Below are 17,485 nucleotides of genomic sequence, written 5' to 3'. Positions count from 1 at the left end.
CTCTGATGCTCTTTGTCTGCTGGGTTCTATGGGGGAATACTGTCTATTATAACACCTGCAGGCAGATTTGGAAGAATTTTTACAGATAGAAATTCTCCAACTTAACAGCACCTGGACACAAGCTATTTGTGCTATTTTTGTATTTTATGGAAAATGCAATTCCTTTTATGACAGATGACTACACACCATGATGAAATAAGTTACATAAATGATGCTGTTTTCGTCCCACTATTTCTGGAGCATCTTTATGTATGGGCAATGTTGGGAACATGGTTTCTAATCAGAACTTTTGATGTATTACAGTGTCAAAAATATGTTGAGATCAAATACTGTGTGGGTGCCAAGGCCAAGTGTGTCATGAATTAGGAATCATGGACAGAAGGCTGGGCCCACCCAGGGAAGGGACAGGGCAGCTGAGAGGCCCCATATGACCCCCAGCCTGGGGGGCCAGATCTCCTGCCGGCCTCAGTCTGCAGCCCCCCTCCCCTCAGGCAGACTCCTGCTCTCAGGCCTCTGGTTCTTGATGTGCCTCAAGTCTGCACTGCCTGGCTTTCTGGTGAGGCTTCCAGTCTGTTGATTTTTCAGAAGTGAGATCAAAAAAGATCTTTTGACATAGGTTAGAAATTTTCTAGTCCAGTGAATATTTTTACTAGCTTACTTTTACACATCTATAAAAGTAGGGCAAACTACATGTCTAGGCAAGAATGCACATATAAACAAGATATAAATGCTTGGAAATATATGTATTTAATAGTATGTGGTTTTCTAGTAAAGTGCAGCTCCTTTAAACAAGATAATATTTTGCCTAGTTTATAGAAATCTCCAGTAAAGAATCATAATCCCCCAAACTGATTTATTATAGCCAATTTTGGCTTTAGGTCCTTTGAAAATAATAAAATCTGAAAAGCAGACCAAATGTCTGCAGTGTGCAAAGGGCGGAAGACAAAATAACATGTGGGTACCAAGCTGTAAAACATTTAAAAATTCTATTACATCAGATTCAAGTTCAAAAGGCTTTGGAACTGAATGTGATTATTAAATGCTAAGAAAATCCAAACCTACATCCAACTGCATAAAAAGCTGGGGGCTGGGCAGGAGACAGGGAGGGAGAAGGGGCTAGGAATTAGCAGACCTGCCTTATAAAATCATTCCAGTCTGTTCGCTGGGAAGCCTTGGGCAAACCGCTTGTCCCCTCGGAGCCTCAGTTTCCTCTCACAAGAAGTACCTGCTCTGAAGGCTGCCGTCAATGTAACATAATGTGCCCTATGGAAACTTTAGGGCACTCTAAAAATCCAAGGGGCCATTAATTTTAAACCACATAAAAGCAGTGAAGATACAGCATCACCCATGGCTGCCTGAGAGGTATTTGGAGATGTGTTTATTTGTGTGGTGAGCAGATAAGATGCTTTAAATGAGTATTAGACCAGATCATAATTAGCGGTTTGCTTTCAAAGGAAGCTCCTTCTAAGGACTCCATGAGACCAGAACTCATTTCCCTGAGGTTCCCGGTGTTGGAGGGAAGCCTGTGAGAATCACGAGGAGGCCCACTCAAGGGGCAGTGGGGCAATCCTGTGCTTTTCCTGTGGGGTGGAGCTTACTGAGATCCTGGGGATGCAGGGCTGCCCATCCCAGACCCACTCTCCCTCCTTCTCCAGCCCATCACTGCACATGGCTGCCTCCACTGTGAGGAAGGGGGAGAGCATCCTACGTCCCTAGCTGAAATCAACCAACCCAATTCCCTCACAGAACCATTAAAGGCTCACACGGTCACCGGCTAACTAGATGAAATGTGCTCTGGACAGGGCCGAGAGTTACCACACAATCATGTTTGTGGCAGCTGCAGATTGTGCTGTCTGAACTACTGCCCATCGTGATGACGGAAATGGTGAGCAGGGCTGCTCGAGAGGGTACCTAGGAGGCAAGCAGTGGGCGGCGATGTGGGGCAGGGGTTCTGCAGCTACCAACGCTAAGTGGTGGTCAGTGGACCCCACGAAGGGAGCTGTGGAGGAATGGTCAGGGGAGCAGCTCTCCATCTTCTGACTGCCACTGTCTTACATGGGAAGAAAGTGTTCCAAAGTCAGGCAGTGGGGGAACCTTCCAGAACAAAGTGGATACTAGCATTGATAATCGAAGTTTCCAATGGTGCTGCTCCCAAATGAACAACAGTAGCAAGTCCTTTGTTGGGCAATAAAAAGGAAATCAGATGCTGTTCCCCATGAGTGAATCCTTGGAAGCTTGTGCTGAAAATAAGGAAGCCTGTCCAAAGGAACAGGGAGGACCCAGCAGCAGGTATAGACAATAAGAGAGGCTGGAACAACTAAGAAAACCCACCGGGGAGGTGTGGAAGCGGAGCAGTCTAGGGCCACTTTGGAGAAGCAAAGAGCTCTCACACAAAGGGTCCCCACGGCCATGGCGGGAGGGCGCCACACCATCACCGGCGTGCGGCAGCTGCGCAGCACTAGAGAACAAGGCAGAGGTTTGGAGTCAGGCTGTGCCTCCAGAAGTGGGAGGGAGGCCCAGCCAGAAGGTGTGGGGTGGGCTAGGTGGCAAGTGGCTGAGGTTTTCAGCCAGGCTTCAGATGTAGTGGGGTGGGGGGGTTACTGGCGTTGGAGGAGAATTCCTGCCCCTCATTACCTGTTAAAGGGGTCTTGTTGAAAACACTCCTTCCAAACCATGGAAGCTACTGCCCTGGACATCAGGTAAGAGTAGTACTTGGCACCATAGCCCACAAGATGGCTGAATCGAAGCTGCCAGGCCTGCCAAAAGAGAAACACAGCACAGGAAATATGAAGTCTTTGTATTTTCAGATATTGTGTATGAGAACACAACAGAAGCACATAAGGAAATCCGCAAAGATTTTAATTTAAATTTTATAGAGGGCCCCATCACTCATGATGTTAATATTTTTCCACATTTTATACTCTGTTATGCACTGGTATGCTCCCCACCAAAGTTCATATGTTGGAGCCCCAATCTCCATACCTCAGAATGTGACTGTACTGGAGACAGGGTCTTGAAAAGGGTGGTCAGGCTAAACTGAAGCAGTTAGGGTGGGCCCTAATCTAGTAGGACCGGATCCTTGTAAGAAGGGAGAGACACTGGGTTTGGGCTCAAAGGAAAGGTCATATGAGGGCACAGTAAGAAGGCAGCCATCTGCCAGCCAAAGAGAGAGGCCTTGAAGAAACCAAGCCTGCCACACCTAATTAGTTCCAAGTTCATCACTGCTGGGAGTCATCTCTGTGACACAGAGAGAGGACCGCCCACACTCAGCAAGAGGGGTGAAGGTCATAGAGCAGGGACGGACTTTCACATCTGTTGTAGCCTGCTTGGAATGCCTGGTCATCAACACTAGGAGAGGGAGTTATGGGTCTGGCACTGAGTACATCCATTTCTTGTTTTTCTTTTTCTTTCTTTCTTTCTTTTTTTTTTGAGGACAATAATGTAGTTATTGTAAGAAAGGTCATGTGAATTTTCATGGAAGAATACCCTTCCACTGGAAAATTCTTGTCCTACAAATACTGTTCTTTCTTGGTACCTAAAAGCTGAAACATCTACATTCTGATTGGTTGATAGGAAGAAGGTTATACTGCCAACGCATAAACTTACCACAGTGTATTCACGGTATAACATTGCTACAACAAAAGCTAGAATTACGAAAGCGGTCCTCAAAAGATATATTTATGACCTAAATATTTTTTACTTTTCTAAAACAAATATGCAATAATCTACTGTCTTCTGATGTGTGCTTTAGTTGACATTAATATTTTTTGAGAAAAAAATTGAAGCCTAAGTTTTTCAAAAGAATGTAAACAAAAAACTGAGTTTTGTTCATAATGACAGATGGATATATTATTCTTTCACCCATAATTTAATTTTTTTCATTTTTTAATGAAGGTATAATTGATATGTTACAATAGTTATAGGCATATATAATGATTCAATATTTGAATATATATTTTGAAATGATCACCAGAGTAAGCTAGAAACCTATTTTTTTAATGAAGATAATAATTCTCTAACAAATATTTTAATTCCCTGGAAAATAAAATATAAGGTATAATCCTAACCATAAACCTATTAACTATATAAGCAAATACTACCTGATTAAGAGCAAATATTTTTTTAAAAAAAGATGGTTCTTTGATCACAGTGTGTGGCAAGTTTTAGAATGCAGTCTATCTAAGTCTTATATCTACTACCCAGGGACTCTAATAATGAGATCACAGTGCTAGTCCACTCTCTGAGTACGTCTAACATATTAAGACAAATATTTTGTCTGGATTGGGCAAAGGAGCTGTTATAAAAGAGGTAGCTAATGCAGCATTGTGTGTTGTGTCAACCATACTTCAATTTAAAAAAACTAAAAAAAAGGAATAGCACAAATAAATGGAAAGTTGCAAGGGGGTGGGGGAGGAAGGTATGCTGGAGCACTGAAACTGATTTTGAACAGGAGACTAGCAGGGAAGAGAGATCAATCACCCTCCACATCCACTTTCCCTGTTTTTCCAAAATGGCTACACTTGGAAGTAAGTGAGCGCCTTGTGAGTCATGTTCTGAAAGGAAAGAGACGTGCCCCTTGCTCCTGTGCCGTATCATGCTGGGCCATCTGTGACAGTGAGATCCCACCTGTGGGAAACCGCAAGCCGGGAACGTAGTATGCAACTCCACATCACCACCACCAGCGCAGGGTGGGTGCGCTCACAAGGCTGTTATCTGGGGTCTATTACAGTAACCACACCTGGATCCTACCTCATTGGCCCCAGGCCCAGGTGCCAGCACCAATAACACATGAAGAGCATTTAGAGCTGAGGCCCCAGAAGCTCAACAGTGATCTTGCCCCAGATGGGAGAATGTGTCTGCACACTCCCCAGCCAACAGGTACCCTCAGCGGGCATGGGGGGAGAGGGGCATGGAAAGTAGAGACAGACTTTCTTTCCCGTCCCTTTTCCTATGCAAGCACTATTTAAATTGAAGGCCAATAGTCAAGGACCATCTAGGCTCAAATTCCATTATGGTAAACTTTGAGTAAATAAATTTTTAGTCAAAGGGTTGGGTCTTTCAGAATTCACTTATAACAGATACAACGGTTCTGTATACTCTGTCTTATTAGAAAAGGGGATCTATGTCAATTTTTGTGTTATGCCGGCATCTTAATGAACCACTGGTAATCTTTCTCGTATAAAGCCACTGGGCTACAACAATAACTTTTGTCATGGGATATGGCCTGCTGTTTTAGTCTGATGCTCCACTGATAGTGGTTCTTATGCTACTGATGCTGTCAGCCTCTCTCAAGGTGGACGCCTCCAGTCAGGAAGCACACAGTTGAAGGGGTCCTGTCTTTGAGACCTTCTTGGTGATCTGCCATCACCAGTGCGGTAGCCTCTGCAGTACAGAGCAGAGTGTAATTCTGTTTAGATTCCCGCTGAATGCAGTTTTGTGCTGCCTCGAAAGCAGGCCTACCTCAAAAGAGGCATTTGATTCGAGCTACGAAATTTCTAAGTTCGTTCGTGTCATCAGTTCATAACTAAGTCCTCACATAAACAGAGTAATAAAAATAAGACCTTTCAGAAGTGTAGAAAGAGACATCAGGGTTTGTGCAATGCTCAATTTCCTGAGCTGCCACGACGTCTGCCTTATAGCAACATGCCTGCCTGGATACAGATATTCTGTCACAGGGCACGCTCGTTGTGTCTTGTTCTGTAATTACAGGTTTGAGTTCGGTACTACACCCTTTCCTACCTCAAGACACGCTAGATAAATTACGCCCACCTGACACTTTCATCAGTGGTTTGTGAGTTTATGGCGGACGAAGACCTACAGTTCCACTGCTCTGTAACCACAAATAGCTGAATTCCTTCTGATTCAACCTAATAGGAAGTCTTTGTTATAATTTCACTCGTTCGTCAGGAAAAGGAAAAGAGAGCATTTCATTTGAAGCTCAGGAATGACGACATGCTCTTCCTTTGAAGTCGAAGCTTTTTTCTTCCTGAGGGACACTATTGGATGGACAGACACGTTCACCCTTCCTTTGAAGTGTAATGTGCTGATCTGGTCGTAAAACAAAGGACACGAATCCTTTGCAGTTTTTCTTGTATTCTGACAGGAAGTGTAGATCTTCCAACCCTGACATATCTCAAGGCATGGCTATCACAGACTTCTTGGTCAGACGACCCCAGTGATCCCACAGACAAGAATGTGGAGCAGGAGAAGAGTGTTCTAGGAAGCCTGTGCAAACTATCGCTTGCTTTAGAACTCAGGGAAGGGGAGGCCCTCTGAGGATTCTATTTGCTGTAGCCCCTTCCTAACCATGTGATTTTCCTCCAACCAAATGAGAGACAGGGCCAGGAACAGAAAGTCAGAAAAGGAGCCGGTTACCTACCATCTATTTCAGGTTGAGACCTAGAAGAGGAGCCATTGCAGAGTAAGCACTCATTAACTATATGTTAAGGGTTCAGTGATTGAACTGATCATTTCTCTTAATTATACTCTCAAATAGCACATCATTTCTTCATCTCTAGCTATATGTGTATAAATGCACTTAACTAAAATTTATTTTAAAACAATCTTATCAGTGACATTATAACTTGGATGAGAACAGGAATGACACCCACTGCTTCTTTGGTGTGTGTCATATGAAATGAAATTTCCTTAAGACCAAAGACCACAATATTGTGCCTATGTCTGGACTTAGCACGGTATGGGGACTACAAAGGGAATTCAACAGCTGTCTGTTGGACAGATGGATGGATGGATGGATGGATGGACAGACACTGTAGGATTCTTTCAGGATGATGCTCAATGTTACTGAAAAATTAGCCTTTGACTGCAGTAAGGAGGCCAGGAATAAAATCCATATCACAAACAAGAGGATACTACAGAGTTAAAAGCAAATTTTGGATCTTATGCTGATTATTAATAATGTTGTTTTTTTTAAAACTGCATTTTTAATATATTATTTGATAGATGATACAAGACTTTTGAGGCTAATTTTGACACCAGATCTCCACATCTGAACTATGTACACAGTCTGTATCATACTTCCTAGGGTAGTGACTTCAATCTCTTTCAAGCTCTGTAGAATCTAAACAAACAATGAGCCCAGCAATACCATGTAAGCTCAGAAAGGCCTACTGTTTAATGTGTACCTGTCATAATTAGGGCAACTAAAAGACAGCAAGAGACAAAGAAGCAAATTCCTGAGCTAGTCTTTATAGATAGACCATTTTGACTTTTTACATTCTCTACACACAATACTGTCGGTTTGTGGAGTACCTCTTATGATACCAAATCTGTGGCATCCAACAGTGTTCAGCCACAATGGAAAGCAGAAGGAGATATTTTTCCATCTCCCTTCTCACGTTTATATTCTCTCTCCCCCAATGCATGTGTACATATATATTTTCCATGATTCAGTATGGACTGGTATTTCTAATTTGATAAAAAAAGAGTCCCTATCGACACTTTACCAAAACCTGAGAAATGATAGTGGCAAACAGGAATTCTCCATTTGTAATACAAAGTGATTTTAAATGAAACACAGCTATTGTCCTTGACAAACTTCCAGGTGGCCCCATGATCTCATTCATGCCTCTGTGAAATCACTCCCCTTGAGTGTGGGAAGGACCTGTGCCTTGCTTCTCACTAAGAGAGTATGGCAACAGCAATGGAATGTCACCTTCATGATTAGTTGTGCTATACGTGATGTCTCGTCTGGTTAGCAGACTCACTCTAGAAACCCTCCTCGGTGGCCTAAAAAGTCGGCAGCCATGTTGGAGAAGTCCACCTGGTAGGAAGCCAGGTGAATCCTCTCAGATCTGGGAGGAAGGATTTAAGATGTGGGAGTGACCTCTCGGACACAGTTCTATAGCTGACAGCAAGAAGTCGGGACCCTGGATCCCACAGCTGCAGAGACAGGAATTCTGCCAATGATCCGGGTAAGGCAGTCAGGCCCCAGACAAGACTGCAGTCGGCTGACACCCTGGCTGCAGCCTGTGACTCCCCGAGCATGGAATATGCTGGGCTATGCTGGGCTCTGCCTCCTGACATACAAAAACCGAGAAGGCTACTGGTTTAAGCCAGTAAATGTGTGGTAATTTGTTACACAGCAAGAGAATGTATATTATTATTTATTTCAAAAACTAAGAGTTGTATCTAGAAGTAGTAAGAGAAATGAGCCCCAGAAAATATGGAAGGGATATTTATATTTATTAAATGTCTCTTCATTAGAATCTTTTGAGGATGACAGTCAATAGATATTTTGTAAATTTTTATAAACAGCTTAACATTTTACAAAAAGAATCAAGAAAGAGTAATTTGGTCAAGGCTCCTGGCCAAGACTGTTAAGCAGCTCCTCCTTATTTCCTTCTTCCTCTTAGGAAGGGAATCACACCCTTTCCCAAGCACATCTGAGCAAGGCTGCCATCGCTCTGACAGAGACTACACTTCCCAGGCTTCCTCGAGTTGCTACACTATGTTCTCGCAGGCAAGGTAAGTGGAGGTAATGTGTACAACCCTGTCCTTCAAAAGAACGCTCCTCATCCCCCTTCTCTTCCCCCCCCCCCCTCTGCTAGCCTTGAGCAGTGAAAGCTGGAACCACTTTGGATGCAGATCAAACCCACGTGTTGAGGAGCCAACCAATCCGCCAGTCCCATCTGCACACCTTTGCCTTGTCAGGCAGAAGGAAGTGAACTGTATCTCATTTAAGTCATTGTATTTTGTTTTTCCAACTGATGAGCACACAGGTCACATGTGTGGAGACAGAGTTCATAGCCAGGTGTCCTTCTAAAATCAAAGTCCATGGTCTCTTGCTACTCCATACTGCATATCGTGAAGTATCGAATTAAATTATGTGACCTACTGCTTTCCATGAATGGGAAAAATATAATCACCCTGATTTTAAATTCTGGACCCTCAGAACATATCCCTATGCATGATTTGTGTGTTTATATTTGAGACCCATGACTTAGACCTTAATTTCTATCATACCAGCTTAAACACATCAAAAACACACCATGTAGCTATTTTTACAGCTAAAAAGGAAAGACCTTATAAACGTGATAAGAGTAAGTGTTATAAGAAGTTAAAATGTTAATACTGCTGGACTTGGGGGAGGCCTCTGGGACCTATGAGTGGCCTACAGCTGACAGCCAGGGGAAAGCTGGCTTGTGTATGTTAATACTAAACCTAAGTATAATAATAAGAGTAAGTTAAAATGTTAAGACTGTTCTACATAAAAATATTTATCTACATTACATAAATCCTTCTCCACATAACCATTCAAGCTTGAATAATTTCCCGAAGTGCCATTAAAATAATTTTCTAACCCTGAAACAGACTTTTATGCCATATTTGTGTGTTTATAACACAAAAACCAATGACAGCTGGGAGACATTTTCTATGCTAATGGTAGAATTATCGCCTATTTTCAGAAGACCCAATGTTAGAAGAGAAAAATCATTCTTAACAAACTGACCAAATCTCTTCAGGCAACTAATAGTAACATCAGTCATATCATTATCGATGCACAAAATATTAATAAAGAATACACCTCTTTAGTATGTCAATCTCAATTATCAGTTTTCTTTACATATGGATATTGAAAAAAAAAAAACCACTTCAAAAAAACAAAAGCCCTGGAAATACTGGATTGTGCCTGTGAGAGCTAATCTATTAGCAGAGCAAAGGTGTAGCTGATTCAAATGTTTATGTTGTTAAAGTGCTTATTAGATGAAACATGGATAGGTGATATTAATCTAACAAAATGAGATAATAAATGAAGAAATAAAAAGCATGGAACTGGAACCAAGAGATGCTGGCTTTTTTCTTCCTAATCGAATCTCCTTAACACTGCTTTTCCCCTTGTTTGGACCATTTCACAAGAAGGAGGAGGTTCCTCTCCATTCCAAAGGAACCCATGCTCAGGTAATGAGAACTGCCAGAGAACATGAGGGCTTCTGCGATCAGGAGGCCACCCAGGGGACCAAGAGGGACCCCTGTAAGAACAGGACAGAATCAAGCAAATCTCTGGTGTTAATACATCCACCAAAAGAAGCAGGATACTAAAACAAACAGAAAACAATTGACAAAACAGCTGAGGGAACCATACCTAACAATAATTACTCTAAATGTAAATGGACTAAATTCTCCAATTAAAAGACACTGAGTGGCTGGCTGGATTTTTTTTTTTTTAAGATTTTTTTATTTATTTGACAGAGAGAAAAACAGCGAGAGAGGGAACACAGGCAGGGGAGTGGGAGAGAGAGAAGCAGGACTCCCACTGAGCAGGGAGCCCAACCCGGGGCTCGATCCCAGGACCCTGGGATCATGACCTGAGCAGAAGGCAGATGCTTAATGACTGAGCCACCCAGGCACCCCTGGATTTTTTTTTTTTTTTTTTTAAAGACCCAACTATAGGTTGCTGCAAAAGACTCACCTCAGCTTTAAGGACACACAAAGGCTCAACATGCAGGGATGTAAAAATATATTCCATGCAAATGGGAAGCAAAAGAGAACAAGGATGGCTATACTTACAACAGAAAAAATAACTTTGAGACAAAACAGTAACAGAGACAATTCATCAAGAAGATAGAACAGCTGTAAATATATATACTCCCAACATAAGAGCACCTAAATATGTCAAGCAAATGCTAACAGAGCTGAAGAATAAAACAGACAATCAAACTATAATAGGAGGGAACCTCAATACCTGAGTTTCAACAATGGATAGATCATCCAGACAGAAACTCAACAGGGAAACATTAGAACCATTCTTTTGATCAAATGGTCCTAACAGACATATATGCAGATCATTCCATCTAACAACAGCAGACTACATACTCTTCTCAAGTACAAACAGAACATTCTCCAGCACAGGTCACAAAAAAGTCTTACCAAATTTAAGAAGACTGAAATCATACCAAGTATCTTCTCTGACTACAGTGGCATGAAACTAGATGTTAATAACAGGAGGAAAGCTTGAAAATGCACAAATATGTGGAAATTCAGCAACACACTTCTGAACAACTAATGGGTCAAAGAAGAAACCAAAAGGCAATATCAAAAAATATCTTGAAACAAACAAAAACAAAAGTGCAATATATCAAAATCTATGGGATGCTGCAAAAGCAGATTTAAGGTAGAAGATAGCAAAAATGTAAAAAAAATTTTAAAAATAAAAATTAAAAAATCAACCTAACTTTTAAAGAACTAGAAAAAAAGGAAACAATTAAGCCCAGAGTTAGCAGAAGGAAGGAAATAACAAATATTGGAGTGGAAATGATGAAATAGTGACTAAAAGACAACAGAAAATAACAATAAAATGAACAGTTTTTAAAGATTTATTTATTTATTTATTTATTTATTTATTGAGAGGGAGGAGCAGAGGAAGGAGAATAAGAATTCTTAAGCAGACTCCCTGCTGAGCACAGAATTGATGTGGGGCTCAATCCCAGGATCCTAGATCTTAACTGGCTCAATCCCAGGACCCTGAGATCTTAACTTAAGACAAAATCAAGAGTTGGCTACCCAACCAAATGAGCCACCCAGGCACCCCTGCAGCAGGTTTTTTTGTTTTTGTTTTTGTTTTTTTAAAACAAAATTGATGAACCATATCCAGATATACCAAGAGCAGAAGTGAGAGGATAAGATAATATTAATAATGAAAGAAAACATTACAACTGATACCACAGAAATATAAAGGATCATAGAGACTATAAATAATTATACAGCAACAAATTGGACAACCTAGAAAAAATGGATGCATTCCTAGAAATATACAATCTACCAAGACTGAATCAAGAAAAAATAGGAACCCTCATATTGTTTTTCAGAGTCCACAGGAGGGGTGGGGGGTGGGAGGTTGGGTGAGCCTGGTGGTGGGTATTATGGAGGGCACGTATTGCATGGAGCATTGGGTGTGGTGCATAAACAGTGAATTCTGGAACACTGGAAGGAAATTTAAAAAATAAATAAAAATTTTTAAAAAACTAGAAAAGAGACAACAGAGGCATGTCAGAAACAAAGAATATTTTTCTTACAAAGAGTAAGAAGCAATGTGGCTCAAAATACTAAATTGAACCAGCTAAATGACTTGAAAAGATGTGTTAACTCTCCAATCTTCAGTCATTCCACTGTAAATATAATAAAAACCATTTTATTATATTAAAAACCATTTCTATTACAAAAAAAAAAAAAGAAAGAAAGAGAGAGAGAATAGGAAATCTGAACAAATTACTAGTAAGGTGATTGAATCAGGAATTAAAAACCTCCTAACAAACACAAGTCCAAGATCAGAAGCCTTCACAGGTGAATTCCACGAAATGTTAAATTTTAAAAAAATAAATAAATAAAAACTAATACCAATCTTTCCCAAAGTCTTTGAAAACAAAGCAAAACAAAAAGCAGAGGAGGGAACATTTCCAAACTCATTTTGGGAGCCCAACATTGTGATGATACAAAAACCAGACAAGGATATTATAAGAAAATTACAGGCCAATATCCTTGATGAATACAGATGTAAAAGTCCTCAATAAAATAACAGCAAACTGAATTAAATAGTACATCAAAAGGATCATACACCATGACCAAGTGGGATTTATTCCAGAGATGTAAGCATTGTTCAACACCCCCAAATCAATCATTGTGATACATCACATTAACAAAAGAATGGATAAAAATCATACCATCATTTCAATTGATGCAGGAAAAGCATCAGACAAAATTCCACATCCAATCATGATAAAAACTCTCAACAAACTGGGTACAGAGAAAATGTACCTCAACCCATTAAAGGCCACATATGATAAACCTCATGTCATGCCAAACCTCAGCTAATTTCATACTCAATGATGAAAACAGTGAAACTTTTTCTTCTCAATTAAGGAAGTAAACAAAAATGTCCATTCTCAAAACTTTTATCACTGTAATACTAGAAGTTATAGCCAGAGCAATTATGCAAGAAAATGAAATAAAAGGCATACAAATCAGAAAAGAAGTAAAACTGTCTCTACAGTGACATGATAGTACATTAAAGAAAACCCTAAAAATTCCACACAAAAAACTGTGTTAGGCTAATAAACAATTCAGTAAGTTGCAGGATGTAAAATCAATGTATAAAAATCCGTTGTATTTGTATATCAACAATGAACTCTCAGAAAGAGAAATTAAGAAAACAATCTCATTCACAATTGCATCAAAAAGAATAAAATATTTGGGAATAAATTTAACCATTGAAATGAAAGATCTATACACTGAAAGCTACTGAAGAAGACACAAATGGGAAGGCATTTCATGTTCATGGATTAGAAGAATTAATATTGCTAAAATAACCATACAACCCAAAGCCATCTATAGATTCAATGCAGTCCCTATCAAAATTCCAATGGCATTTTTCCACACAATTAGAAAAAAAAATCGTAAAATTTGTATGAAACCACAAAAGACCCCCAATAGCCAAAGCAATTTTGAGAAAGAAGAACAAACAAAGCTGGAGACAACAGGCTTCCTAATTTCAAACTATATTACAAAGCTATAGTAACCAAAACAGTATGGCATTGTAGGGAGGGAGGCAAGATGGCAGAAGAGTAGGCATCCTCATTTCATCTGGTCCTCTGAATTTAGCTAGATAACTACCAATCATTCTGAACAACTGTAAATTCAATCTGAGATGCAAGCAAAGAATTGCTGGGATTCTACAAATAGAAAAAAGTGACCATTTTTTGCAAGGGAGGAGTTGCAGAGAAGTGTATTGGAGGGGATATATGGGAGGATAAATGGCAGGGAGAGGGAGCCTCCAAAAGTCAGCTACCAGAAAGTGATATAGCCCCAGACTGCAAAATTGGAACTTTAAGGAATCTGGCCCAGTGAAAAACATCCCTGCGTGAATGGTGCTCAGGTGGCAAAGAGGGCAGAATCCTAGGTGGGACAATGTGGTCTCTGGATTCCTTTGGGTCACAGAAAATGGGAGTGCCAGAGCCAGCAAAATTTCCAAGCACTGTGGCAGGGAATCTGGTATGGTCAGCAACACGGGAGTGGGCTCTCAGTTTGGTTTGCCATAAACCACAAACTGAGGCACAACAGGAAGACCACTCCCTGGGCAGGCGCCCTACAACTGGCAGGCCTGCTGCAACCCTCCTCCCTCCCCCGGGAGGATCAGTGTGGGTGTACACTGCAGGAGTTGGCAGAGTTTAACACAAACAAAGTGGAAGATCGCTTTTCCCTGAGGGTTTACTGAAGAGAGAGGGCTGTGAACTCTCAGCTCCAGGGCTGGAGCTGGGGCTTGGTCATTTTTATTTTCATCCTCTGAAGCAGTGGCACAGAAAGTCTTCAGGGAACAAAAGCCATAAAGAAGAAAGTGAAGCAGCTTAATCTGAGCCCAGTCCCCTGGCAAGGGGCAATGCAACTCCACCAAGGCAAAGACACCTAAAAGTCAGCACAGCAGGCCCCTCCCCCAGAAGACCAGCTGGAACATCAAGGGAATACCAAGTTTACCAAGCACACACAACTGCAAAACTCCAGCAATCAGGGAAAACAGTATATAGAATTTAAGGTTTTTTTTTTTTTTTCTCTCATGAATGTTTAATATTTCAGTTTAAAATTTTTCTTTTCTTTTTTACTTTTTTTCTTTTCAACTAGTTTCTTACTTTATCAACTCTTTGTTTTTAAGTCTTTTTTTAAACTTTAATTTTTACATTTTATAGATACACTCTTCCTTTTTGGCTTCCTTTCACTGTTTTCAATTTTATTTTTGTATATACATAAGTTTTGTTTCTTTATAATTTTGGGATTTAATGTTTTCTAACAAACAGACCAAAATATACCTAGGAATCATGTGGATCCTGTTTTGTCCACTGAGGAGATGATATTCTCTCTTTTTTCCCTTTTCTTTTTTTTCTTTTTCTTTTCATTTTGGTTTTTGATGTCTTCAAATTTGTCTAGTGTGTATTTCACTTGAGTTTTGGTTGATTTTTTTTTAATTTATTTTTTTTTAAAGATTATTTTTTAAATATTTCATTTATTTATTTGACAGAGATTACAAGTAGGCAGAGCAGCAGGCAGAGAGAGAGGAGGAAGCAGGCTCCCCGCTGAGCAGAGAGCCCAATGTGGGGCTTGATTCCATAACCCTGGGATCATGACCTGAGCTGAAGGCAGAGGCTTTAACCCGCTGAGCCACCCAGGCGTCCCTTGGTTGATATTTTTTATTCTGTTCTCTTGTTCATTCATTCTTCTCTGGGCAAAATGACTAGAAGGTAGAATTCACGACAAAGGAAAGAATGAGAGGCAATATTCTCTGTCACAGATCTAATCAATATGGATATAAGTAAAATATCAGAGCTGGAATTGAGGATAATGATTATGAAGTTATTAGCTGGACTTTAAAAAAGCATAAAATATACTAGAGAATCTCTTAGTGCAAAAATAAACTTAATAAAGCTGAAATTAAAATTCTTTAACTGAGATGCAGTCTAAATTGGATGCTCTAACAGCTAGGATAAATAAGGCAGAAGAGAGAGTCACTGACTCAGAAGACATGATGAGGGAAAGTAAGGAAGCTAAGAAAGAGAGAGAAAAACAACTAATGGACCATGAGGGGAGACTTCAAGAAATCAGCTATACTATAAAGTGAAACAATATTAGAATTATTGGGGTGCCAAAGGAAGAAGAAAGAGAGAGAGGGACAGAAGGTATATGCGAGCAAACTACAGATGAGAACTTCCCTCATTAGGAGAAGAAAACAGGCATTCAAGACCAAGAGGTAGAGAGAACATCCCCCAAACTCAATAAAAATAGATCAACACCCTGACATATGCTGGTGAATCTTGCAAATTTCAGAGATACAGAGAAAATCCTGAAAACAGCTTGAGGGAAGAGCACCTTAACCTATGATGGTAGAAACATTAAACTGGCAGAAGATCTATATACAGAGACCTGGCAGGCCAGAAAGGGCTAGAATGATACATTCAGAGCACTAAATGAGAAAAACATGCAGCCAAGAATATTTTATCCAGGAAGGCTGTCATTCAGATGGGAAGGAGAGATAAAGAGCATCCAGGACAAATAGAAACTAAAAGAATTTGTAATCACTAAAGCAGCCCTGCAAGAATTTTAAAGGGGATCCTGTAAGTGAAGAGAGAGCCCAAAAGTAACAAAGACCAGAAAGAAAACAGAGACAATCTACAGAAACATGGGCTTTACAGGTAATACAATGGCACTAAATTCATATCTGTCAATAGTTCCTCTGAATGTAAATGGGCTAAATGCGCCAATCAAAAGACACAGGGTATCAGATTGGATAAAGAAAAGCAAGACCCATCCATATGCTATCTACAAGAGACCCATTTTAGACTTAAAGAGACTTCCAGATTGAAAATGAGGGCATGGAGAATCATTTATCATGCCAATGGACATCAAAAGAAAGCTGGGGTAGGAATCTTCATATCAGAAAAATTAGATTTTAAATGAAAGACTGTAGTAAGGGATGAAGAGGCACACTATTTCATACTTAAAGGGTTTATCCAACAAGAAGATCTAACAATTATACATACTTATGCTCCTAACTTGGGAGCAGCCAGTTATATCAACCAATTAATAACCAAATTAAAGAAACACATTGATAATAATACAATAATATTAGGGGACTTCAACACCCCACTCATGGCAATGGACAGATCATCTAAGCAGAAGATGAACAAGGAAGCAAGAGTTCTGAACGACACACTGGATCAGATGGACTTTGCAGATATATACAGAACCTTCCATCCTAAAGCAACAGAATACACATTCTTCTCAAGTGCACATGGAACTTTTTACAGAATAGATCACATCCTGGGTCACAAATCAGTCCTCAACCAGTATCAAAAGATTGGGATTATTCCCTGCATATTTTCAGACCACAGTGCTTTGAAATTTGAACTCAATTACAAGAGGAAGTTTGGAAGGAACTCAAACACTTGGAGGTTAAAGATCATCCAACTAAAGAATAAATGGATCAACCAGGAAATTAAAAAGAATTTTAAAAACTTATAGAAACAAATGAAAATGAAAACACATACTGTTCAAAACCTTTGGGATACACCAAAGGTGGTCCTAAGAGCAATACAAGACTTTCTCAAAAAATGAGAGAAGTCTCAAATACACAAGCTAACCTTACACCTAAAGGAGCTAGAAAAAGAACAGAAAATAAAGCCTAAACCAAACAGGAGAAGAGAAATAATAAAGATTAGAGCAGAAATCAATGAAACAGAAACCAGAAGAACTGTAGAAGAGATCAATGGAACTAGAAGCCAGTTCTTTGAAAGAATTAATAAGATCAATAAACCCCTAGCCAGACTTATCAAAAAGAAAAGAGAAAGGACCCAAACTAATAAAATCATGAATGAAAGAGGAGAGATAACAACAAACACCAAGGAAATAAAATTTTAAGAACATATTATAAGCAAGTATGCCAAAAAATCAGGCAATTTGGAAGAAAAGGACACACTCCTGGAAA

At 39.9% G+C, this 17,485-nt stretch overlaps 1 protein-coding gene across 2 annotated transcripts in view; it reads right to left on the bottom strand.

The window, feature by feature from the left end:
* The window catches only part of MIPEP (mitochondrial intermediate peptidase), a 167,331-nt gene that overhangs the window by 25,460 nt on the left and 124,386 nt on the right, over positions 1–17,485 (bottom strand). For both annotated transcript variants that reach the window (XM_080798991.1, XM_080798990.1), the window contains exon 17: positions 2,635–2,756. In XM_080798991.1, the coding sequence (XP_080655117.1) occupies positions 2,635–2,756 (122 nt within the window). The remainder of the gene's footprint in view (positions 1–2,634; positions 2,757–17,485) is intronic.

This window comes from Martes martes, assembly GCF_963455335.1.
Source record: "Martes martes genome assembly, chromosome: 3".
NCBI lineage: Eukaryota > Metazoa > Chordata > Mammalia > Carnivora > Mustelidae > Martes > Martes martes.
This window is presented reverse-complemented; position numbering and strand designations above follow the sequence as displayed.